Source organism: Tasmannia lanceolata, unplaced genomic scaffold, assembly GCF_043159265.1.
Source record: "Tasmannia lanceolata isolate RefF3 unplaced genomic scaffold, GAP_Taslan_0.1 ptg000012l, whole genome shotgun sequence".
Classification (NCBI taxonomy): domain Eukaryota; kingdom Viridiplantae; phylum Streptophyta; class Magnoliopsida; order Canellales; family Winteraceae; genus Tasmannia; species Tasmannia lanceolata.
In genome coordinates this window covers 35,044,439-35,069,558 of record NW_027518689.1, presented here as the reverse complement: position 1 = coordinate 35,069,558, position 25,120 = coordinate 35,044,439, and the positions used below count along the sequence as shown (strand labels likewise).

The 25,120-nt window shown below is 43.3% G+C and overlaps 1 protein-coding gene across 4 annotated transcripts; it reads right to left on the bottom strand.

Annotated features, from left to right (window-relative positions):
* Nucleotides 1-698: 698 nt before the first annotated feature.
* Nucleotides 699-23,463, bottom strand: LOC143887971 (caffeic acid 3-O-methyltransferase-like). Of its 4 annotated transcripts, none has more exons than XM_077392229.1 (6): nt 23,176-23,463; nt 19,520-19,532; nt 14,930-15,053; nt 12,778-13,088; nt 6,626-6,693; nt 699-1,001 (listed from the first exon to the last, which is right to left on the bottom strand). In XM_077392229.1, the coding sequence occupies exons 1-6, from the start codon at nt 23,461-23,463 to the stop codon at nt 699-701; spliced, it is 1,107 nt and encodes a 368-aa protein (XP_077248344.1). The 4 variants fall into 4 exon arrangements, with proteins under 4 accessions (XP_077248344.1, XP_077248342.1, XP_077248343.1 ...); XM_077392227.1 differs by lacking the exon at nt 19,520-19,532 and adding an exon at nt 16,913-16,920 and having other exon boundaries at nt 14,930-15,073; XM_077392228.1 differs by lacking the exon at nt 19,520-19,532 and adding an exon at nt 22,617-22,618 and having other exon boundaries at nt 14,930-15,073; nt 23,179-23,463.
* Between the last annotated feature and the right edge of the window lie 1,657 nt (nt 23,464-25,120).

Genomic DNA, 25,120 nt, shown 5'->3' with positions numbered 1-25,120 from the left:
TGAATAATGTAGATATTCGACCGGCAAAAACCATCCGATCAAGCCCAAAGCAATTGGAAAATGTAAATACTTACAGAAAACATACGGTTTGAAAACTATGCCTAGGTCCATTAGGCACAAACTTATTTCAACTATCAAAAGAATAAATAAATTAAGATTACAAGAGAGAATAATCCAATCCCGAATCCCATAATCCTCTCATTCTCTCACCCCAAGATAAGATTTAAACGGTCTCTCTTTTGTGTGGAAAGCCTCTCTGGCAAGCTCTCTCACACCCTTTCTCTTTCCCACCATTTTACAACTAAGAGTGGGCACATCAACACCCAAATCCATGAATAGGGTAAGGCTCACCATTTTGCCCATGTTTTCATGGGGTCCCACGATCTCTAGCCAAGCACATGCACAGGGTGAAACTGAGTGGCCATCCATTTTACACCTTATGTTTTGATGGCACTGGGCCCATTAGTTTACACCCTTGCATACAATAGGCCAAGAATGTCAGCGTATTATGTCTACGTATGTGTGAATGCACGAGAATTAGCAGCCTAGTAGGACACTTTTCTAAGTAGTACTAATTTATAGGGATAACATGTTTTCATCTTCCATCAAGGAATTAAATTACAACAACAATTTATAAAGTTTCTCAGGCGCCAAGACATAAAAGAGAAAGATACTTTCTAATATAGCAATGTTAGAAATCAATTGCTTTTGTAGAATTCCATGATCCAAGTCCCATAAGCGCACCACACAAATCTAACACCAGCAAACCCAGCTTCCTTAACTAAGGCCTCGAACTCCTCCTGTGTCCTCTCTTTTCCTCCAGGACTATAAGCCAACATGAGCATATCCATTTGAAAGACATAGTTAGTTGCACGATCCTTTGCGGGAATGACCGAAGCAATCCACTCAGCGATGATTACCTTTCCAGATTCTGGTAGCGCTTTATAGCAATTCTTCAGAAGTTTCAAATAGTGATCATCGCTCCAATCATGAAGTATCCACTGAAAGTTTCATGAGAATCTCTTTAATCAATTATGCTTTTCTTAAATAGATAGTTAAAATTATTCACAGTTGGGGCTCTAATAATTAATTTATAATCTCTTATATTTCTCATATCAGTAACCAACATCGTTCGTATGGTGGTAATCTACACTCTTTTTATAATACTTGATAGAAAAATTCAGTGATATAAATTATAAGAGAGTACTTTCTTAGGAAACACTACTCAAACATGTAGGCGAAGATTAATGTTGATCTAATTAAATACATACTAAATGAAGGTACATAGAAAATATTCTCTTCAGTGGAATCAGTTGTGGTGGTCGCAACAGCAATGACAATGACACGAATTGAAGATGCAGACACTGGAGACTCATACCTATCAATGATGGTAAGAGGTTAATAGGTTTTCTTCTTCCCAACCAAACAGGTATATAAACTAGTGCACTAGAAATACGCGTTGGACAAGGACAGAGTTGGATCGAGAAAGTACCAAGTTATTAGGAGGAAGGGGTGAGAGTGACAGATAGCACGTATCTAATAATTAATACTTTCTAATACCTGATATAAAATGCGGCCACCAACAATATTAATGATTAGAACTCTTACCGTACTTCAAGCTTTCTCGATCACCGAACTTCGGAGCGGGCGAAATGGGTGGAACAGAATCGTTAGGAGTGACTTTGCTTTGCTCCGCGAATTTAGTGCAAATTCAAGATAAATGCCGCTCAAAAATCTTAAGTACGGGTGCAACTTGGGTCAATTTTTAGGAATTCGGGTTGAGCTTTTACCATAAAACTCGAACACAACTCGAATGTGATCCGAGTTGACTTAAATCGGTCGAGTTATTGGAATCTCGATAAAAAAATCCAGTGGTTCTTTCTATAAGAACACATTTATTTTGTATAACGTACAAAAAAGTTCAAGAATTTCACATAATTTGCCCCTGTTGTTGAAGGTCAATTTATTTGCCGAGTTCATTCAAAACAGCCGAGTTTCAAGTTGATTCATCTAGCTGTTGCAACATACTTAAAACTAACGAAACTACTCTTGTACTGTACTAAAAACTAATGAAAACATAGATTAATCTGCCATTAATCAAGAACTTGTCAGAGATTAGCCCAATAAACAGTTTTGGACTCAAAATCAATTCTCAAAATCCAAAACCAACAGGGCCTAAATCGATTTGAGTTCAACTATGCCAACAATGGCCTTCAGGTCCTGTTTGGATTCAAAGAATTGTTTGGAAAAAAAGAAAAAAAATCCAAAATTTCTTGTTTTGCATTATTTGATTACAAGTAAAAAATAGTAACTTTCTATTTGCTTATGGTCTCTTTGTGCTCTCAGCCCTCTCTCAGTAGGGACCTCTGCTTTATCATTAATAAATCATTACCATTTCAAAAAATTAAAAACAGTAACTTGAACAACTATATACGGTTCAAGTTTTACTAAAGGAAACCTTCAATTTATAATGGCATCCATCTAACTAAATCATATCATTTCCCTCTAAATCATTGGAAATGAAAAAACAACGAAGAAACAATTTCCGCAAGAAATATTTTTCCTCCAATCCAAACATAGCAAAATAAGAAATGCACCAAAAGGTGAGTGTGTTGACGCTTACAATATCCCATTTGATTTGATTTGATTTCACTGACTTGGCAAAGAATATAGGGAAATGTTATCAGCACTACCATATTTTGATGATCGCACTCACTTTATTAAAAAGTAAGGTATGGCCCGCACCATAGTATGATCCAAACCGTCCATTAGACCACAACCTAAATAGGTTGTGCCCCAAAAATCATTTCCATTGGTTGATCCTAACCCTCTATAGATCTATTCAAGGGCTAAAGAAGGGCCCTTGAATAGATCCACGTCATTAAGTGCAACCGAATTCAGTTTCTCAACCGACTTTAAAAACGATGTGGATCTATTCAAGACGACGTGGATCTATTCAAGGGCCCTTCTCCAGCCCTTGCATCTATCATGCCTCAGAAATATCAATTAGGAATAATTTGTTTGTTGTTCTCATGACAATAAATTTGCTTATATAAAAGATTACAATTTGCATTTTCTCAAGCTAAAAAATAGCACAACAACGATATATTTACGGGACCGATATCCACACTACCATAATTTGATAATGGCGCTATGTTGCTTTAAACCTTTTAATTAGTCTTTTAGGGCTGTTATAATAGTCAAGATGCTATTAACATCCAACTAGAAAAGTGTAAAACAGAGTGAGCGGTGCCAATATCAAAATATGGTAGTGCAGATATCAGATCCCTACATTTTGAAGTTCTTAGACTATGGATGCTAGAAAAAAATATAGGGAAATGTTATCATAGTCATTTATTTCGTGGGCCTTGTTATTGAATGTGGCACGGAATAAAATCTACCCCACTAACAATCTAACCCTCCTACTCTATACCAACAAAAGGGATTTGCTAGGCGCAATTTCAAGGAAAGCCATTTTGCGCCTGGCTTTTGTACGATAGAATAGCCACCTCAGCTGAATTAAATGAATTATTGAATTATTCTAACATACACACTACTATATTTTGATAAATTTAAACTGTTTTATATCATCGGATACATGATGCTCCTATGTTATATAAATTTTGAGTCATATAAATGATTTATCATTAATTGCTCAAATGAACACAAGTTATCTTCATTCGTTAATCCTAACTCTTCGATCTATTTATAGAAGTCCAATAGGCATTACTCTCCATAAATTTGGTGAACGGAATTTCGCAAAAAACCATTTGGTGGCTATTTTTTTTCAGGAGAGAACAACCACTTCTTAGTAGATTTTGTATTATTCATTTAATTCATACTAGTGGGACCAGGGGCAGAGCCAAGAATTTGCCCGGGGGCAAAAGGGGCAAAAAATAGTTGTTATATAATAATTAATAAATTATCTTAAAGTAAAAAAAATAAAATTACATAAATTTTAATTCAAATTACTTTCAATTTAAAAATTATTTATATTTATTTTTTCTTCCCACAAAAGATTTACTCACTTGATTGTCTTCCAAATTAATTTTGAAGCTCTCACAAGTCATAAGATTTGAGTAACTAAGCATTCGTAGCCCATAAAAATATGAGGCGAAGAGATACATCCGGCCCTTTTTCTGCTTGGGACAGCCGCCTCTAGTGTATTTATGCTATACTAATGCACTAGAGATGGCTGTCCCAAGTAACAAAAAAAGGGGCGAATGTATCATTACCCAAACATGCGGTGAAAATACTGGGCCCCACCAAATCAAAACATCATGTGTAAATGGCGGGCCCTGCTCCATAGCTGTAAAATGGTGGGACCCAGCTTATGCAATGGCTTGGGTGGAGATAGTGGGATGCATGCACAGCATCAAAACATGTGTAAAATGGTGGGCCCCACTCATGCTATGCATAATGTGCAAAAATAATTACACCATAGAAAAAATTCCAAAACACAGGACAATAATCAGTTTTAGATTCAAAATCCGAAAACCAACAAGACTATTCCACTAAAATGTTAACTCTAACTTTTGTAATACAAGACTATTCCACTAAGGTGTAATACAAGTGATTATGCCCGATGTAATACGAAGTGATTACAAAAGTGTTGTTGTTATCATCCGAAAACCAACAAGACTATTCCACTAAGGTGTAATACAAGTGATTACATAGTCCCTGCTCCATAGTCTTGTTGTTATCATCCGAAAACCAATAATTCAAAATCTATGTTATATAGATTTTGAGTCATATAAATGATTTATCATTAATTGCTCAAATGAACACAAGTTATCTCCACTCGTTAATCCTAACTCTTCGATCTATAGAGATTTCTATATGGTATCCTTTATCTACGAATTAGAAGATTTGGACTACCCAATGGAGATGATTTTGGGGGCAACATAGAAACATTAAGGCCCAACAACTGACTGGTTTGGATCTTTTGAACAGTGCGAACTTCATTGTATTTTCCAAAATATAGACTTACCTACGAACGGACGGACGTAATGCACACAGAGCCCACCTTTTAAATGGCACTGCATATATCATATAACGCAAATTCTTTAGAAATTTTATTGGAGCCACTTTGTTGGAAGATCCAGACCGTTCATTTATTGAGCCTCACCATAAATGGATTGTACCCCAAAAATCATCCCCATCGGACGATCTTAACCCTCCAATCTAATATGCTGGCTCCTCACAAAAATCTATACGGTTCAAAGAGTTTCCTTTTGGAAGGTAAGATGGGATCGAACCTGCAACCTCAAGGTTGAGATACAAAGCCTCTCAACCATTGGGCTACAGGCCCAACTCCCCGGTTCGAAGAGTTAGGATCATGCTAGGGAGATGATTTTTCGTGCAAGGCCTATATTTGTTGGGTTGCAACAAATGAATGGTTTGGATCTTCGAACGAGCTCAACTAATTTTTTTTAAAAAAAAAAGTGATTTTCATTAAAAAAAGGATACACTTTGAGGTGTCCACCTTCTTCAAAGTTCCATTCATTGTTGGGCCCGCTAAGGATTTGTATTCGAAGAGAGAAAAGAGAGGGAGACAGTACTGGTTCTTCAAAGTTCTATTCGTTGTTGGGCCCACTAAGGAATTGTATTCAAAGAAAAAAGAGAGACATTACTTGTTATGAGAATAAATGTGCGTGGGGCCTAGCATTTTCAAAGATCTAAACAATTCAATTATTGTGCCCCACCAAGTGTTCATGTCGAATCACTACTGTATGGTTGTTGTGCCGGTGGTTGCAACCCTTATCTTTTGTGTATAGCCCCACTTCGTGAATACCCATACAAACCACGTTTGTCCGAGTTACAGGAGCAAAGGTTTTTTTTTTTCTTTGGAAATGCTGAAAAGGGAGGTATAAACGTTTTTCACGCCTTTAGCAGCATGCCCACGTCCTTTTTGTTTGTCTTTTTCCTAAAAAATTATCTATAACCCTCACTCTATCTACCGAATTGCAATTTTTTTTTAATTTCGTGTGTATCTATTCATGGAAGTCCAATACGCATTACTCTCCATAAATATAGCGTGTATCTAATCTATACACACAACTTCTATGTATCGTCTCTTTTAAAAGAGAGAAAAATATACATGCCAGTTCTGTGTATAGACCCTTAATTTTAAGCGAAATTTAGTTATTTGATTTTAGCCTTTTTTTTCAAATCCAAAATAAGAAGCGTATTTTACTATTTTAGGAGATTTAATCTGTGGAGAGATATTATTTTAATCAATCCTTGATTTTTGGCGATTTTTTTAGGCATTTTAAATTCCAGGTGCCACATCCCCTTAACACGTTTTAAAATTTCGTTATTAAAGTTACGTGTGATAGAGGAATATGTGTGAAACGGTGTGCCACATCCCCTTAATGCGTTATTAAATTTCGGAATGCAGTTAGGGTGACACGTGGTGCAGCGTCGGCTTCCTATATATATATATATATATATATATATATATATATATATATATATATATATATATATATATCACAGAATAATTGGATAAACTTGGAGTGTAGTTTGTCCTTTTCAGAAAAAAAAAGATGAATAAATTGGGGTGGAAATACCATTTCATTTTGAAAATAAATTTAATAAAATTCTCACAAGTAACCAAACTCACCTTCATGAAAATGGCTTGCCCACCGCATGGAACGCTAACAAACATATCTCCCCCAACATGTTCCACACCTGCAACCATATCATATACTATACTCATTTTCGAACCCAACATGAAAGAAGAAGAAAAAGTGATGAGTTTTCCACAACGAAATATTGATTGCCACAGCGGAATATGGGAACCACAAACACTAACTGATGCTTTCAAGAGCTCACACAAGCACACACGACAAAGAAGAAGAAACGAGAGCAGAACAAAGTAGCAAGTATCTATGTGCACTTCAGATGCTTGGGAGAAACTTCTCCTTTGAATTTTTTTATTATTAAAAGCTTACTGTGTCTTTCTGCAATACATAACGTTGGATGACCCTCTTATTTATAGAAAAAAACAAAAGCAAACTCCTACTCTACCTATGACTCATTGTCGCCAATCAAAATAAAGACCTCAGCTATTCAACTTGACGTTTATAACTTATCAAAAAAAGATAAAGATAAAAAGTAGAATCCTAATCTAACTCTAATTAATTAGTGGGCCCCACCAGCACAACCCCTAAAGTGGGATGTTGTGAAGAGTCACGATGACTCTCAACACTCCCCCTCAGCGTTGACTCTTTGCTCATCACGCCAAGTTGTCATCGAAACTTGGAGAACTTTGGATAAGACAATCTTTTGGTGAAGATATCCGCCGTCTGCTCTTCTGTGTTAACTGAGAGAAGACTGATGTCCCCTTTCTGTACCTTCTCATGAATGAAGTGGTGATGCACCTCAATATGCTTTGTATGAGCATGAAAGACTAGGTTTTCTGCCAATCGAATTGCGCTCTCATTGTCGCAGTATAACCCAACTGAATAGTTTCCCTGCTGCTTCATGTCTGACATAAGCTGCATAAGCCACTCACATTCTTGTGCCACCATAGCGGCTGCCCTATACTCAGCTTCAGTTGTAGAAAGCGAAACCGTTGGTTGTCTTTTACTACATCAAGATACCACTCTCGAACCTAAGCTGAACACATACCCAGTAGTGGATCGACGTGTTGATAGATCTCCTGCATAATCTGCGTCACAGAATCCCACTACCTTAAACGAGATTCCCTTTTCATAGAGAATCCCAAAATATAGTGTGCCTTTCACATATTGCAAGATGCGCCGAACTGCTTCTAAGTGTGGCTTCCTCGGACTTTGCATGCACCTGCTTACCACTCCAACAGCGTAAGCAATGTCTGGTCGTGAAAATGCTAAGTAAATCAAGCTTCCGACCAATTACCGGAACATGGTTCCATTCTCCAGTAGATCACCCACTTCTTTTCTCAACTTCCCATTCACTTCCGTCGAAGTTGATATTGGATTGCAGTCATCCATCCCAAACTTATTCAACAAATCTATAGCATACTTTTGACACAAAAATACTCCCTTATCACACCGGTTTACCTCCAGACCAAGGAAGTGGTTAAGCTCACCGAGCTCCTTCATCTCAGATCTCACTGAGAGACTCTCTCGAATTAGTATAACTTCATCTTTGTCAACTCCGGTGACAATAAGATCATCGACGTAGATCCGTACCGCTATGATTGTTAGTTCTTCTGCTTCACAAACAAGCTTGAATCTGCCGGTGCTACTACATAACCACTGAACACTAAAAACTCTGCGATCTTGCTGTACTAAGCTCGCAGTGCTTGTTTCAGCCCATATAACGCCTTTCGCAACTTACAAACATACTCTGGCTTCTACTGGTCTTCAAAACCACGTGGCTGCTCCATGTAAATTTCCTTGTCAATCTTACCATACAAAAACACATTTTGACATCTGTCTGCCAAAGCTTCCAGCCTTTGCTTGCTGCGATAGCAATCATCACACGTACAGAAGTGATCTTTGCAACTGCACTGAATGTCTCATCAAAATCAACTCCGTACTCTTGGCTAAACCCACGCGCCACCAAACACGCCTTATAACGATCAATTGTCCCGTCTGACCATCTCTTCACCTTGTACACCCACTTGCATGTTATTGGCTTCACTTCAACAGAACATGGAACGAGCTCCCACATCTCATTCTTGATCAAGGCAGCAATTTCCTTTTGGATTGCGACTTGTCACTCCTCGATTCCTGATGCAACTTCGAATGAAGTCGGTTCTTCAATTGCATGGGTGACCAAGATGTTGCATAGAATCTCCTTCCCCTCTTTCTCTTGTGCAAACGCTCCATCTATGAACTTGGGGTTAGGTTTCTGCACACATGAAGGCCTTCGTGGCTTTCCTGTAACTTCGTCTTCATCATCAAGCTGTGGAGGACGCTTCTCCTCAGGAGTTCGCCATTGTGGTGAATTAACACCAGTCTTCCAAGGACTTTTTGATTGCCTAGGAGAGCTTCCAAGCTGAGAAGGATCGCCCTCATGTGGTTTTCCCTTCTCTTTAGGAGTTGATCTGGCCTTTGATTGATCATCCTCCCCCTGCTTTGATTCCTCTTCTCTAAGACGACTCTGCACCTAATCTTCAAATTTAAAGGAATCTGGTAAAACAACATCATCAGATGACCACCACGATGATGCTATGTCGAAGACTACGTCACGCGAGACATGGATCTTCCCAGTAGTTGGATCACAACACCTCCAGCCTTTCCGTCGGTTGTCATAACCCATAAAAATACATCTTAGTGCTCTTTTGTCAATTTTGCTTCTATAATTCTTTGTGAGAAATACGTAGCATACACACCCAAAAACACGAAGATGTTTGACGGTCTGCTTGCCTCCATGCAACTTCTCGTACGGAGAAACAAACTCGAGATGCGATTTCGGTAGCCGATTAATCACGTACGCTGCTGTCGCCATACCCTCGACCCAAAACTGTGGTCGCACATTTTTAGCATGCAACATGCACCGACACATATCTCCCAGATGCCGGTTTTTCCTTTCCGCAGCTCCGTTCTGTTGTGTTGTGTCGGACAAGTGAGTTACCTCTTGATTTTGTGCTCTTGCAGATATTTCTCAAACTCGTGTGATGTGTATTCTCCTCCATTGTCTGACCGAATGCATTGTAGATTCCGTCCAACCAACATCTCTGCTTCTGCACGAAATTCTTTAAACTTCTCAAGTGCTTCAGATTTTTCCTTCATGAAATACGCCCAAACGTACCTTGAGAAGTCATCAATGAAGGTAATCATGTAACGTTTGCCTCCAACCGACAGTGTCTTCACTCTCCCAAACACGTCAGTGTGCTCTAATTCCAAAGGTTCCTTCGATTCGAACTTCGACTCTTGGAATGATAGTCTGTGCCCTTGCCGAATTGATATCCATTGCACACCGCATCAAGAAGAAACTCTATCTTTGGAAATCCATTCACAACTTCACGTTTTGCCATCTCATGAAGCTTCTTGTATCCAGCATGCCCTAGACGGGCATGCCAAAGATCTGGAGTTTCATTCTTTCGTGTCTTCTCTATGTACGCTTCTTCTGCCGACATCACATACATGGACTTCACCCTCTTCCCGACCATCACAGGAATCCCATCAATTTTAATCTTCTAAAAAATCTTGGCATCATCGGGTCCAAATAAGACATAGCGTCATGTTTCTGTTATTTGTGAGACAGATCACAAATTCTTTGCCTTGCCAGGGACATGGTAGACTCCACGTAGTATGCGGTCTTCGCCAAATCTTGCTGCGATCTCCGCATCACCTATGTGCTTTACCGGGTGTTGAGAGTTGTCTGCCGTCACAACCACTTCGAAACTTCTTCTCATCGCTCGTCATGTGGTTTGAATAACCTGAATCAACGATCCAGTCGTTCACATAATCAACAGATGCTCCCTCTCCAATCACACAACTTGTGAATGCTGTAGCGGCTTCATCATGGCAGTACATATAGCAAACAGTGGTTGTCAAGGCTAGCTCTTCAACCACCTTTGTCGTTTGCTTTGTGACATCAGCAACAGATGTGTAATTGGCTTGCGGGTCCCATTCCTCCTCATCACTGGCTCCCCCTTGGTTACTAGCCCCAACACGCCGTGATTCCTCCGTATCCGAATTACCTTCAACAACAACAGGTTTTTCTTTGCAGTCACGTGCAAAGTGACCCGGCTTTCCACAACGATAGCAAGCTTTCTTTGTTTGCTTACCCTATGTCTTCTTGTTGTCATTGTCTTTGCCGTTATAGTTTTCCTTGAATTCGCCTTTCCGGTTCCTTGGCTTGGAATTGCCTTGGCGCTTCCCTTTGGATCCCTTAGAAAACATGGCCTCCTCCTTGTCTTCAATCTTCAAGGATCTGGTTTTGACGAGCACCATCTCGTGGCTAATGAGTAGACTATCTAACTCATCCACAGAAGGCTGCGTCTCCCAACCGGCGATGGCTGCAATGTATGCTGAGTACTCCGGTGGTAGACCGTTGATCAAGAGTCTTCTCACCTTTGATTCTGAAATTTTGTTCTCTGGATCCAACAAGGAGAGCTCTCTGCACGAGACCTTCATCTTTTGGAAATACTCAAATATTGAGGATTGCCCTTGCTCCAAGTCTCCGATCTCCTTCTCCAAGAGTTGAAGCCGGTGTGTTCTTCTTCACGAACAAGCCAGCAAAAGTGTCCCATGCCTCCTTTGGTGTCTTCGCATCTGATATGCGAACTAGCATGTTATCTTCGACCGATTGCTTGAGCGTGTAGAGTGCTCTTCCAGCCTTGGCGTTCCACTTCGCTTTCTGTCCGGCATCAGTTGGCGGATTCGTGCTTTCTCCACTAGTCACATCTCACAACTCGTGCCCTTGCAAATACGACTCCAAACACGATTTCCATAAATCGTAGTTGGAGTTGTTGAGCTTTCTTGAAAACGAGAAACCCAAGTCACCGGCCATCTTCTTCTATCTCCTTCCGATGTGAAAGATCAAGATTGCCTAGAAGCGAATCCTTGATCAAAACTTCGACGAACGAATCTCCCAGGTTGCTTTGATACCAATTGATGAGTTTTCCACAACGAAATATTAACTGCCACAGCGGAATATGACAACCACGATCACTGATGCTTTCGAGAGCTCACACAAGCACACACGACAAAGAAGAAGAAACGAGAGCAGAACAAAGTAGCAAGTATCTAAGTGCAATACATAACGTTGGGTGGCCCTCTTATTTATAGAAAAAAACAAAAGCAAACTCCTACTCTATCTATGACTCATTGTAGCCAATCAAAATAAAGACCTACTCCTATTCAACTTGACTTTTCTAAATTATCAAAAAAAATAGATAAAGATAAAAAGTAGAATCCTAGTCTAACTCTAATTAATTAGCGGGCCCCACCAGCCCAACCCCTCTGGTGGAATGAGTCACGATGACTTCAACAAAAAGAAGACAAGAACAAAGAAGACCCATATATGTACCAGAAGATGCAGGAGCATCAGCCACCACATGAGGCAAATCAAAATTAATTCCCTTAATATGAGGATACTTTGTAACGATCATGTTAAGTGATGCTCCAACTCCACCACCCACATCCACCAACACTTTCAAATCTTCAAACCCTTTTACCTCTCCAAAATCTTGTTCATGGTTAAGTTGCTGTGATTGGACATGCCTCTGTTAAAAACCTTGTTGAATCTGGGATCCGTGCCTATGTGTATTCAAATGGATTCATTCCAAAAGCCTTATCGAAAGAATCATATCTGTAATTCAAGAAATAATATTATTAAAGGCTAAGTACCACCCTTGATATTTGATCCAACAGCAGCTCCTCCAAAAGTGAGCTGCTGTTGGATAAAAACCAAGTATGGGCTGATGGGAACCTGTTTATACGGCCCTTCATCATATAATTTCTGGTATAACTCATTATCTCGAGAACCTTTACAAAAGAAGAGTCAAAACTACTACTCAAGCTCATTAAATGAAAACTAAAAATGGTGATGATAAATCCGCACCCTTTGTAGGATAATTCGCACCCCTTTAACATTAGAGTATGTGGCAGACTTTAACGATTTTTATCGTTGCTCAATAAAAAAACACCCACAACAAAAGAAATCTTGAAACAATTTTTTTTTCTTTTTTGTTTCTCATCCTACCATGTATCCCCCAATATGTTCCACACCTGCAACCATATCATACACTCTACTCATTTTCAAACCCAACATGAAAAGAAAAAGAAAAAGAAGATAAGAAAACATAAGAAGAAAGAAGACCCATATACATACCAGGAGAAGGAGGAGCATCAGCCACCACATGAGGCAAATCAAAATTAATTCCCTTAATATGAGGATACTTTGGAACGATCATGTTAAGTGTTGTTCCAACTCCACCACCCACATCCACCAACACTTTCAAATCTTCAAAACCCTTGTACGTCTCCAAAATCTTGTTCATGGTTAATTTGGAGTGATTGGACATGCCTCTGTTAAAAACGTTGTTGAATCTGGGATCTGTGCCTGGATATTCAAATACGTTCATTCCAAAAGCCTTGTCGAAAGCTATTCCTCCTTCTAGAACCGCGTCTTTCAAGTGGTGCCTGTTTCAAAAAAAAATCATATATATCGCTCAAGAAATTATATGATGAATGGCTCTATAAACACTGAAGGCAGTGGCGGATTTATACCAAAGGTGGGCAGGCAGGTCCAATTGAGTTGGGCATATTAAGGAGTTTGGCCCAACTCAACAGGGGCAGTTGCACCCATTATGCTACATGTAGCTCCGCCCCTACTTAAATATGGTACGACAGAAGTACCACCCTTGATATTTGACCCAACAGCAGCTCCTCAAAAAGTGAGGTGTTGTTGGATTAAAAACAAAGGATGGCATGATGGGTACCTGTTTATGTAGCCCTTCATCATATGATTTCTCATATAACTCATTATCTCAGGACCCTTTACAAAAGAAGAGTCAAAAGTACTACTCAAGACTAGGGGTGTAAATGGATATTCAAAAATTCGATTACCGTCCGCATCCGAATCCGTTTAAAGCGAATATTATCCGGATCCGTTTCAAGCGGATATTATCCGAATCCATTTATGAAATATCTGTCTCTTAGCGGATGCGAATCTGATAAATGGTATATCCGATCCGGTTAACATCCGAATCCGAGAAGTAAATCATTTTTGTTTATTATTAATAATATCATTAATATTTATTTTTAGTAATGACACACTATCTTTTGTTTCTAAAAGAAAAGTGAATTTTTTTTTTAGAAAAAAACAAAAAAAAAGTATTTTGGGTAGGAAATGAAGTAATCTCTCATTTTAAGGGCATTCTTGGAGTTTGACATGGCTTATTTATGAAGAAACAAATGTGGCATGTAGGATGAAAGAGACAAATGGATGATGATGATTGAAAGAAGATGTCATAGTTTCTAGAGAATTCTAAAGCAAAAAGGCCATCTAGGTCATTGATGTTAAATGGACGGCTCATATAAATTTTCCAACTTAGGGTTATATAAAAACCCAAAATGTAATTAAAAGAAGAGACTTCTAAGGTTTGCAAGGAGAAACAAGAGAGAGGAGAAATGAGTAGGCTGAGACACCATCTTCAGCATTTCTTGGTGCCTCTAACCCCACAAAAATCCACCGCCGCCCGTCTCCACCTTCTCACAGCCACCTCCATCACCGCCAGTCACCTTCATCTCTAACCCAATCCTCATCACCATCCCCATTTCTCTTCATCTTTCACAATCAGCACCCCCACTTCCCCTATTCAAAATAGCCCAAACCCATTCCATCATATACACACACAAAAAAGAAAGAAAAAACCCAAAGACCACTACGAACACCATCATCTATCCCGACCGCCTCTCTTTCGGCCTTTGTTTTAAAAGGAAGAAGAAGATCTCATATATTTTAGGGTTTGAGAGTTAATTTTGTGAAGAGAAGGTAGAGATCTGGTTTTAGGATTTGGAAAATTCATTTGAGGAGTAAGAAGGAGAAGAAAGATAAAGTGTTGCAATAAAATGTTCGAATTTACAGGATAAACGGATACGGATAATATCCGAATCCAAACAATATCCGGCGAATAAAAATTCGGTAATAGATATTAAATATCCGTCAAATTCGAATCCGAATCCGAATTCGTAGAGTGTATACGGTAATCGAATTCGAATATAGCCATATCCGATTCGAATTCGATCCGTTTACACCCCTCCCCTACTCAAGACTCACTAAATGAAAACTAAAATTGGCGATGATAAATTTGCTCGTACCCTCTGTAGGATAATTCGCACCCCTTTAACATTAGAGTATGTGGCAGACTTTAATGCTTTCTACCGTTAAAAGGGGTGCGAATTTATCATTAGCCAATGAAAAACCTCCACAACAAAAGAAATCTTGAAACATTTTTTTTCTTTTTTGTTTCTCATCGTACCATGTCTCCATGAAGACCTTCTCGTGGTTCGTAAGCAGTAAAGGGCCTACGGATCCAGCCTCTTGGTTTTGAACTAGGAATTTGCATACAGGCGCCAAACCGTAGAGTCTCTGAAGTTTGCCATTTTCATGGGGGATGTTAGACCTAAAATCGGTAACAGGTACAGCAGTGATGTAAGAGCTGAGCTGGATGACTAGGGGAGCTGAGTCCTGAAGGACCGGAGTGAACGAGGAGTGAGGTGGTCGAGAAAGAGTCCTGCTATGAGGGCTGAGTCCTGCACAAGGCAAGCGAGGTCAGAAGACCAGACCGGGTTTTACTCCGGACAGGCCCTTCGACACTCAAGTCAGTATGAGCAGGAGTGAAGGGGAGATGTCTAAGAGTTTAGGGAGAGAAGGGATTTTCGCATTACCCCTTGGTTTGAGCTTTGAATCCCTTTTTATAGGGAAAACCTGGTGAGGTGTCAACCGGGACCGGTTCTGGGGCTCGTCCTCCTACGGGGCTTAGTGAGCACATCTTTCGACCCAATTGGGCCGTTCTGAAGGATGACACTGCCCTAGGCGAGAGCCGAGTAGCAGCAGAGCTCATGAGCAAGTGTTTGCTGCGGAAGGACAAGCAACAGATCATTCACGAGCCGCCAGCTACAGGAGAGGAGGCTGTGCTATCCTCAGCTTACCAGGTAAAGAAGTGGTGATCCGTTTGCTAACTTTCTGCCCATTTCTTCCTTTCACCATACTGATGCCTGTTTCTTTCTTCAGATCTTGCTTTACTATAATGACCTCAAGGAGAAGAGTAAGAAGTTCTCCCAAGCCATTACTGCATCTGAAGAGGTGAACGGAAAGTTGGCCGCTGAGGTGCAGGAGCTTCAAACGAGCATCGGGCGAGTAGAGGAGGAGAAGAGGTTGTTGAAGGAGGATCTGGCCGCAGAGAAGAAGAAACTGGTCAAGGCTGCTGAAGCCATGGAGGCTCAAAGAGGAAGAGCCACTGAGAGGCAGGAGAAGGCAGTGAAGGAGGCCACAGAGGCGAAGGAGGCTGAACTTTTCAGCCTGTCGAGCGAGGCTTATAGTCTTGGATACTACGACTGCCTCCAGGAGCTCCAGGCCTGCAATCCAAACTTATTGATGCAGAACATGACTCTCCCTGCCAGGCCGAAGATTACTGATGAGGAGCCAGATGCTCCTGCTGATGCTCCTGCTGACATCACCTCTCTTCCAGATGCTTAGTATTATTTTATTTTTTTGTTTGTTTTGACCTCTTTTTGTAATGGTCCTTGAGACCCTACAGCTCTTACCAGCCTTTTTAAAGTGAATTTTGTAATGGCCCTCGAGGCCCCACATATTCTGATCAATGAAATCACATGTCTGTCTCTGATACTTCTCAACTGAGTGATTTGCTTGACTGTGTCCTTTTAATTTTGATAACCTGGGACTGAGGCTGTTGATAGTGGAATTGTGACGAACTGGTCTTTTAACAAGTACCCAAGTTCATGAACAACAAGTACCCAAGTTTTGTGAACTGGGTTTCCAGTAAGTACCCAAGTTTTGTGAACTGGGTTTCCAGTGAGTACCCAAGTTTAAGAACTGGGTTTCCAGTGAGTACCCAAGTTTAAGAACTGGGTTTCCAGTGAGTACCCAAGTTTTGTGAACTGGGTTTCCGGTAAGTACCCAAGTTTTGTGAACTGGGTTTCCAGTGAGTACCCAAGTTTTGTGAACTGGGTTTCCAGTAAGTACCCAAGTTTTGTGAACTGGGTTTCCAGTGAGTACCCAAGTTTAAGAACTGGGTTTCCAGTGAGTACCCAAGTTTTGTGAACTGGGTTTCCAGTAAGTACCCAAGTTTTGTGAACTGAGTTTCCAGTGAGTACCCAAGTTTAAGAACTGGGTTTCCAGTGAGTACCCAAGTTTTGTGAACTGGGTTTCCAGAGAGTAAGAGTGAAACAAAGTCTGCAAAAAAGATTATTTATTTATAACAACAAATTGACAAATTTACAAAGTCACCTTTTTACGCTGTACATTTTGTCTATTGATAATATCTCCTGAGATTTTTGGAGTTCCATGCGTGAGGTAACAAGTGCTCCTCCAGTGTCTCCAGTTTATAGCTTCCTGGCCGGATAACTTCTTTCACTCGATATGGCCCTTCCCAAGTCGGGGAGAGTTTCCCGACTTTCGTCGGTTGGGAGACGGCTGCCTTTCTCAGGACTAAATCTCCTGTCCTGAATTCTCTGGGGCGAATCTTGGAGTTGTGATAATTTGATACCCTCTGCTTATAAGCGGCGACCCGGATTCGAGATTCTTCCCGGATTTCTTCTAGTAAGTCGAGGTCGGCACGGAGCCCGTCGCCGTTAAGCTGCTCGTTGAAGCTGGTGATTCGGGGAGACGGAGCGCCTATATCGACTGGTATCACAGCCTCAGTACCAAAGGAAAGGTTGAATGGCGATTCACCAGTCGTCGTGCGAGGAGTAGTGCGGTAAGCCCACAGAACGTGATAGAGCTCATCTGCCCAACGGCCAGCTTTTTCGTCCAGCCTCTTCTTTATCCCCTGGAGCAGGATTCTATTAGTTACTTCCGTTTGCCCATTGGTCTGGGGGTGTGCAACCGAAGTGAATCTCTGTTCAATTTTTAGGTCCGAGCAGAACTTTCGAAAGTTCCGGCAGTCGAACTGTTTGCCGTTGTCTGTGATCAAGATACGGGGAATCCCAAATCTACAGACTACTGCCTTCCAGAAGAAGTTCTGCACATTCTGCTCAGTGATCTGGGCCAGAGGTTCTGCCTCCACCCACTTAGTGAAATAGTCGATCGCCACTACCACGAACATGCGCTTTCCAGAGGCCGGTGGGAAAGGGCCTAGGATGTCCATCCCCCATACTGCAAAGGGAAGCGGACTAATAATTGGAGCCATTGCTACGGCAGGCTGGTGGATGGTAGGAGAGAACTTCTGACACTTCTCACACCTTTTAACCAGATCCAGGGCATTCTGCCTGATAGTAGGCCAATACAGTCCTCTGAGCAGCACCTTTATCGCCAGGGCTTTGCCCCCCAGATGTTCTCCGCAAATTCCTTCATGAGTCTCTTGTAGTGCATACGCGGCGTCGCTCGGCCTCAGACACTTCAGATATGGGAGAGTATATGACCTTTTGTATAGATTGTCACCACTGAGGGAGAATCGGGCAGCTCTCTGTATCACCTTACGAGCTTCTTTCTTATCCTCCGGGAGTCTAGCATCGCGCAGATAACCCACGATCTCATCCATCCAGCACGGCTCATCTTCCACCTGCATGACTTCCATGGCTTTACTGTCGATGCTGGACCTCTGTAGAAACTCCATGTGTATGCTTCCGAGAGTGGTATATCCAGAGGCAGCCAGTTTTGACAGCACGTCAGCTTTGGCATTCTCCGTTCTTGGCACTCTGATGACCTCGAAACTTGCAAACCGGCTGGAAAGTTGGCGAACCTTGGCGAGGTACTTAATCATACGCTCGTCTCGGGCTTCGTAGACACCTTGGATCTGGTTTGCTACCAGCTGCGAGTCGCAGTATGCTTTCAATTTTTGGGCGCCGGTCTAAATTGCTAGGCTCATTCCGGCAAGGAGGGCCTCATATTCCGCCTCATTATTTGATGGACGGAACCCGAATCTCAGGGCGTAATCCGCAGTGAACTCATCAGGCCCAGTGAGGATGAGGCCAGCTCCACAGCCGTTTTTATTTGAAGATCCGTCGACATATACTTCCCAAGTTGGTGTGCTGGTTATGGAGTCCTGTCCGGCTGAAGGTGGCCTGATTTCTGTCCGAATTTCCTCTGTCATACGCTCTTCAGGGACTACTTTCTCTATAACTGGGAGCTGCAATGCTTCAGGGTCGACGACCTGCTGGGGGATAGTGCACTCTGCTACAAAATCTGCCAGTACTTGGGCCTTGATAGCTGGCCTGGGTGCGTACTGAATATCGAACTCGCTTAGCTCTACAGCCCATTTCACAAGTCGCCCGGAGATATCTGGTCGATGGAGAACTTGTCGAAGTGGCTGATCAGTCAAGACCTTTACAGTGTGAGCTTGGAAGTACGGCCTTAACTTCCTGGCGGCCATTACCAGCGCGTAAGCCAATTTCTCGACCCGCTGGTACCTTGTTTTTGCGTCGTGAAGAACCTTGCTAACATAATAAATTGGTTTTTGCTGGCGGTGCTCTTCACGGACGAGTACAGCTGCCAGAGCCGTGGAGCTGATGGAGAGATACAAAAATAGCTCCTCGCCCGGCTCCGGCTTTGTTAATAATGGCGGAGAGGACAAATATCTTTTCAGTTCTTCGAATGCGACCTGGCATTCTTCCGTCCAGGGCGCAGTCTTGAGTCCCTTGATCGCGCTGAAAAAGGGGAGGCACCTTTCCGCTGATTTGGAGATAAAGCGACCCAACGCCGCTATCATTCCTGTGAGCCGCTGGACTTCCCTGATGGTTTTTGGGGCAGTAAGCTCCATGACGGCTCTGATCTTTTCTGGATTTGCTTCTATCCCTCACTGGCTCACCATGAATCCTAAGAACTTCCCCGAGCTGACACCAAATGTGCACTTGGTGGGGTTAAGTTTCATGTTGTGCTTCTTCAGGACCTGGAATGTTTCTCTGAGATCAGACGCATGATCCTGCGCACTCCGACTTTTGACCAGCATATCGTCTACATAGACTTCCATGTTACGGCCGATCTGGTTTTGAAAAAGTTTGTTCACAAGCCTTTAGTAAGTGGCTCCGGCATTTTTGAGGCCGAAGGGCATAACTCGGTAGCAGTAAGTCCCTTGATCTGTGACGAAGGAGGTCTTTGGTATATCCGACTCGTACATCCTGATCTGATTGTATCCGGAGAAGGCGTCCATGAAGCTCAACAGTTCATGACCCGCTGTGGCGTCAATGAGTTGGTCGATCTTCGGGAGTGGATAGCTGTCCTTAGGACAAGCCTTATTCAGATCGGTGAAGTCGACGCAGGTCCTCCATTTCCCATTAGTCTTCTTGACTAGGACTACGTTTGCCAACCAGTCCGGGTATCGAATCTCGCGAATGAAGTCAGCCTTCAGAAGCCTCTCCACTTCTTCTTTTATTGCCTGCCGCCTTTCGAAGGCGAAATGTCGTCTCTTCTGCTTCACCGGTCTGCAGGTTGAATCAACACCGAGCCTGTGTGTGCTGATCTCTGGATCAATGCCGGGCATATCGGCGGGAACCCATGCAAAGACATCTGCATTGTCCTGGAGAAAGTTGGTGAGCTGGTGCTGAATGTCGGTGCTGAGGGAGGAACCGATCAGAGCGACTTTCTCACTGTCCTCTGGGCACAGTGGGATGGAGAGGAGGTCTTCAGCAGGTTGAGTCCCTCTGAGCTTGTCCCTTACATCGAGCAGTTCAATTGGCAGTGACTCAACTGCATTTTTGCCTTTAAGTGCCGTTGCGTAGCACTCTTTGGATTGAGGCTGATCCCCTCGAACTTCCCCCACACCATTGGGGGTTATGAACTTCATTTTTTGGTGGTAGGCCGAGGCTACTGCACGGATGAGGTTCTGGCCAGGCCGTCCCAAGATAGCATTATAGACCGAAGTGGCCCTTACTACTAGAAAGTTGACCATGGCGAAAGCTTGACAAGGTGGATCTCCGACAAGAACAGGGAGCTCGATCTGCCCCACCACTTTCACGACCTCTCCGGAGAAGCCAAATAAATCTGAGTTTGCCGGCTTCAGACGGTCGTCGCCTATCATCATTTTCTCAAAGGCGTGGTAGTATAGAATGTCCGCCGAACTCCCATTGTCTACGAGGATTTTCTTCACCTCCCAGTTGGCGACGAGCATGGTTAAAACCAGTGCGTCGTCGTGGGGCAGGATAAGATTATCCAGATCTGCATCTGAGAAGGAGATCTCATTCTCCGTTCTCGTCTTTTTGCTGGTTGTGTGCACGGCGTTAACTCGCCGTGCATATGCTTTGCGGGCGGTAGAAGAGGTGCCCCCAGCTGCAGGCCCACCCATAATTGTACCGATGACCCCCCTTGGCTGAGGTTGGGGTGCCTCAGGCTGCGCATTGCCCAGCTGAGGAGTTTTGTCCCGAGCAGGGGGCTGCTGTGATCTTCGAGGGCTGCGGCCCTGAGGGCTCTTTCCTCTGCGCTCTTGGTTGCGGCCGTCAGTTCGGATATACTTTTTCAAATAGCCCCGGCTGATGAGTTGTTCAATTTCCTGCTTGAGTTGCCAACAATCATCTGTGTCGTGGCCGTGGTCCTTGTGGAACCGGCAATACTTTGAGGGATCTCTCCTGTTTCCCTTGGAGATCATTCTAGCAGGCCACTTCACGAACTCTTCTTCGCTGATCGCCGTCAGTATGTGCTTTCTGGAGGTGTTGAGAGGCGTGAAGTTTTCTTCTCTTCTCTGAGGAGGCGGAGACTTCTCTCTCCTGGGAGGTTTATCCTCCCTGCGCTGCTTAGGGAGATTCTTCTCTTCAGAGGTTATCCTCCGATTTGAATTAAGAGCTGCCAGTGTTTCTTCCACCGTTATGTACTCTTCTGCTCCGGCCATAAGATCCGCTAGTGAGTGCGGATTTTGTCGAGCCACCGCTCGACGGAATTCATTAGACCTGGCGCCTGCGAGGAGCGCATTCATTGCTGCTGAGGGATCTAGATTTGGCACTTGAAGTGCTTCCCTGTTGAATCGACGGACGAACACCTTCAGAGGCTCGTTGTCGTCCTGTCGCAAGGCCATCAGGGAAGCTGTTGTTTTCCTTGGCCTGCGGCTACTCATGAAGTGGCGGACAAGATCCTCTCTAAAATCATCAAAATTGTTGATGGAGTTCGGTTTGATCCTGGAATACCAGTCTCTTGCTGCGCCAGTTAGCGTCGTTGGAAACGCTCTGCAAAGAAAGCCATCGGAAGCTCCGTGGAGGAGCATAATTGTTCTGAACGTCTCCAAGTGGTCCACGGGGTCTGTAGTGCCGTCATACTGAGGGACGGCGGGCATTTTAAACCCTCTGGGTGCTGGGGCACCCAGAACATCATCAGTGAATGGCGTCCTACTTGAGAACGCCCTGGAGACGGGCCGGCTCTGGTCCTTCGCCAGTTCCTCTATCCGATGGTCCATCTCCTCCATTCTCTGTAGCAGCGGATCCGTCCTGTGGTCCAAGGACCTGATCCTTTCCACAGACTGGCTCGCCGCAGAGCCGGATTGGCTCTCCCGACTCATACGACGAGGTCGGCGCTTCGCTGGTGGCGCGCGATCTTCATGAGCTCGGCGCCTCTGTGCGGAGGGGGAACGCGACCTTTCACGGCGATGAGGCTCTGTTTGGGCATGCCTCGTCGCGGGGTGAGGGACTTGTCTAGTGGAATGATGAGTTCGGCCCTCACCATGGTGTGATGACTCTCCCCTATGGACGTCTGACCTTCCTTGGACAGATCGCGGAGCCTCTGGGGGAGGTTGAGGGGGTACTTGAAGTAGTTGCTGGTACTGCCCAACGAGGGCTGTCATCTGCTGAAATAGAGCTTGAACCTGCTCCGGGGTGGGCAAAGGATTCAGATGTTCTGAGCGAGCCGGGCTCTGATCTGCTGTAGCAGAAGCTGCTACTACTAGTGATGCAATTCGCTCGCTCCGGGTCCTGCGGGGTAGCGCGGTTTGGGTAGACCGCGCCCGCGCAGTAGGCATCCGCGTACTCTTGCGTCCTGCCATTTTTGTGAGTGGGATGTGTAAAGACAGCTTTTAGTTCTGGGGTCCCACGGATGGCGCCAATCTGTTAGACCTAAAATCGGTAACAGGTACAGCAGTGATGTAAGAGCTTAGCTGGATGACTAGGGGAGCTGAGTCCTGAAGGACCGGAGTGAACGAGGAGTGAGGTGGTCGAGAAAGAGTCCTGCTATGAGGGCTGAGTCCTGCACAAGACAAGCGAGGTCAGAAGACCAGACCGGGTTTTACTCCGGACAGGCCCTTCGACACTCAAGTCAGTATGAGCAGGAGTGAAGGGGAGATGTCTAAGAGTTTAGGGAGAGAAGGGATTTTCGCATTACCCCTTGGTTTGAGCTTTGAATCCCTTTTTATAGGGAAAACCTGGTGAGGTGTCCTGGACAGGTGTCCAGGACAGATGGCGGCCTGTAAGAGGCTGGAGTTCACCTACTCCAGGACAGGTGGCAGGCTGTGAGTGGCTGGAGTTCACCTACTCTGGGACAGGTGGCAGCCTGTGAGTGGCTGGAGTTCACCTGCTCTGGGACAGGTGGCAGCCTGTGAGTGGCTGGAGTTTTTACACCCCATCAGGGGACAACAGAGCATGTAAGGATGGAGTAGCTAGCCAAGAGGCGAAGAATTCGATCGAGCATGGAGGGGGCATCTGGGTTTTGAGTGGGAAGTTGAGAGACGATTTCAGAGGGGGAGAGTTTCGCCCCTGAGCCCGCTTTGGCTATGATTTCTAGCACCTCCAGCTCTATGGCAGCCTTCAAAGCCATAGGCAGGACAAAAGCACATGTCAATTGCATGGCGTACATAAATGGTTCTTCTTCTTCTTGTGCTTCTTCTGTGGAGGATTTGCACTGGTTTAAAGTTGAAGCCATGTTGGTCTGGTATGAGAAAGGAGAAGAGTGAGATTGAAACTATGAAAAAAGTAGTTTGGAAGAAAATATATATGGCCATCGTTTGCGAGGGTGATTTTTACATTGTTTTATGTCGGTAGATTTTTCAATGCAGAGTGGAGGTGATGCGGCCTTACTGCAGTATTTGTTTTATATTGGGTCACAAGGTATACTATTCGCGGGGCATTGAATTCTTTTGACATAAGTACAACAGCCTCATTGATACACTGACAGGGGTGTTCCCGGCAAACACCCATTTCCCTTCCCTGTTATAGTTAAGGGTGGCAATGGTTCGGTTTCGGTTTGGTTCGACCCCCAAACCAAACCGAACCGACCGAAACTGAATTTTCGGCAATTTTGCGACCTCTTACTCATAATCATTTGAAATGTTTGGTTTCGGTTCGGTTTGATCCCCAAACCGAACCAAACCGAAATTTGAATCAGTTTGGTTTAACCAAACCAAAACCGAATTTTCGGTTCAGTTTTGGCTCGGTTCCGGTTCGGTTCGGCCAATTTTGCCACACCTAGTTATAGTACGCTAGTCATCCGGTACATGATAAAGTCCAAAACTGATAATTAAACTCTACTAGTCGTATGATAAAGTCCAAAACTAATAATTGGGCTCAAAATTAATTAAATAGAAAATGATATATTCGCCCATTTTATTAAAATGGGATAGTCCCCTCTAGTCATGGTTTTAAATTTAGACGGAAATCGGAAATTTCGGTCCTATATTTAGGGGGTTTCGGTCGATAGCGAAACCGAAATCAATCATACACAAAACGGTAGTTTTTTTCGGTCCGAATTTCGAAATTTCGTTTATCCCTAAATTTCGTTTATCTTCCGAAATTTTAGGGATTTCACCAAAACATTTGGACTTTTGATAATTATCTAATATTATCCCGAAATTTCAGCCAAAATTACTTTGGCTTGGAAATTGGAGTCGAAATAAATTAGGAGAAAAAATTGCCGTGGAATATATTCCATTAGATTTCGAACGAAATTTCAAAATTTTGGCCAAAATTTCATTTCGGTAAGGTCCGATACCCATACCGAAACCGAATTTTGAAACCTTGCCTCTAGTGTCACAAATACACCAGAGGGGGTTTCCCAACTAAAAGAAGGGGTGGATATATCACTTCCAATTAAATCGGATCTTTCATTTTACGTTATTTTTACTTTCAAAATGATATTGTCCCAGGGACTTGTTCAGGGTCCCGCCCTTGATATTAATTCACGGAGCAGCACCGTTTTAGAGACGATGGTGTTGGAACAAATATCAAGGGTGGTACTTCTGTCTTGCCTTGAACAATTTGCATCTGCATCCAATCATATCTTAAAGAAAAAGACTTTTAGGATGGGGTTCCATTTTAAAGCAAAGATACCACATCAGAAAAGTGAACGGATGTGGCTGGGCTGAAAGGACATGGTGCTTCCCCTTAACAGCTAGCTTTTAATGATGAGTTTCTACCCGGGTCCAAACAAGTGGTATTAGAGCCGGGCGTGGTAACACCGGTGATGGAGAAAATCGCTTGGGGAAGATCTCGGTGATCCCGGTGTATCTTTGAGGACGGTGAAATTCCCTCGGAGATGAGCACGTAGCTCCCACATTGCTTCCGTGCGAAGGGAGAGATTGTTG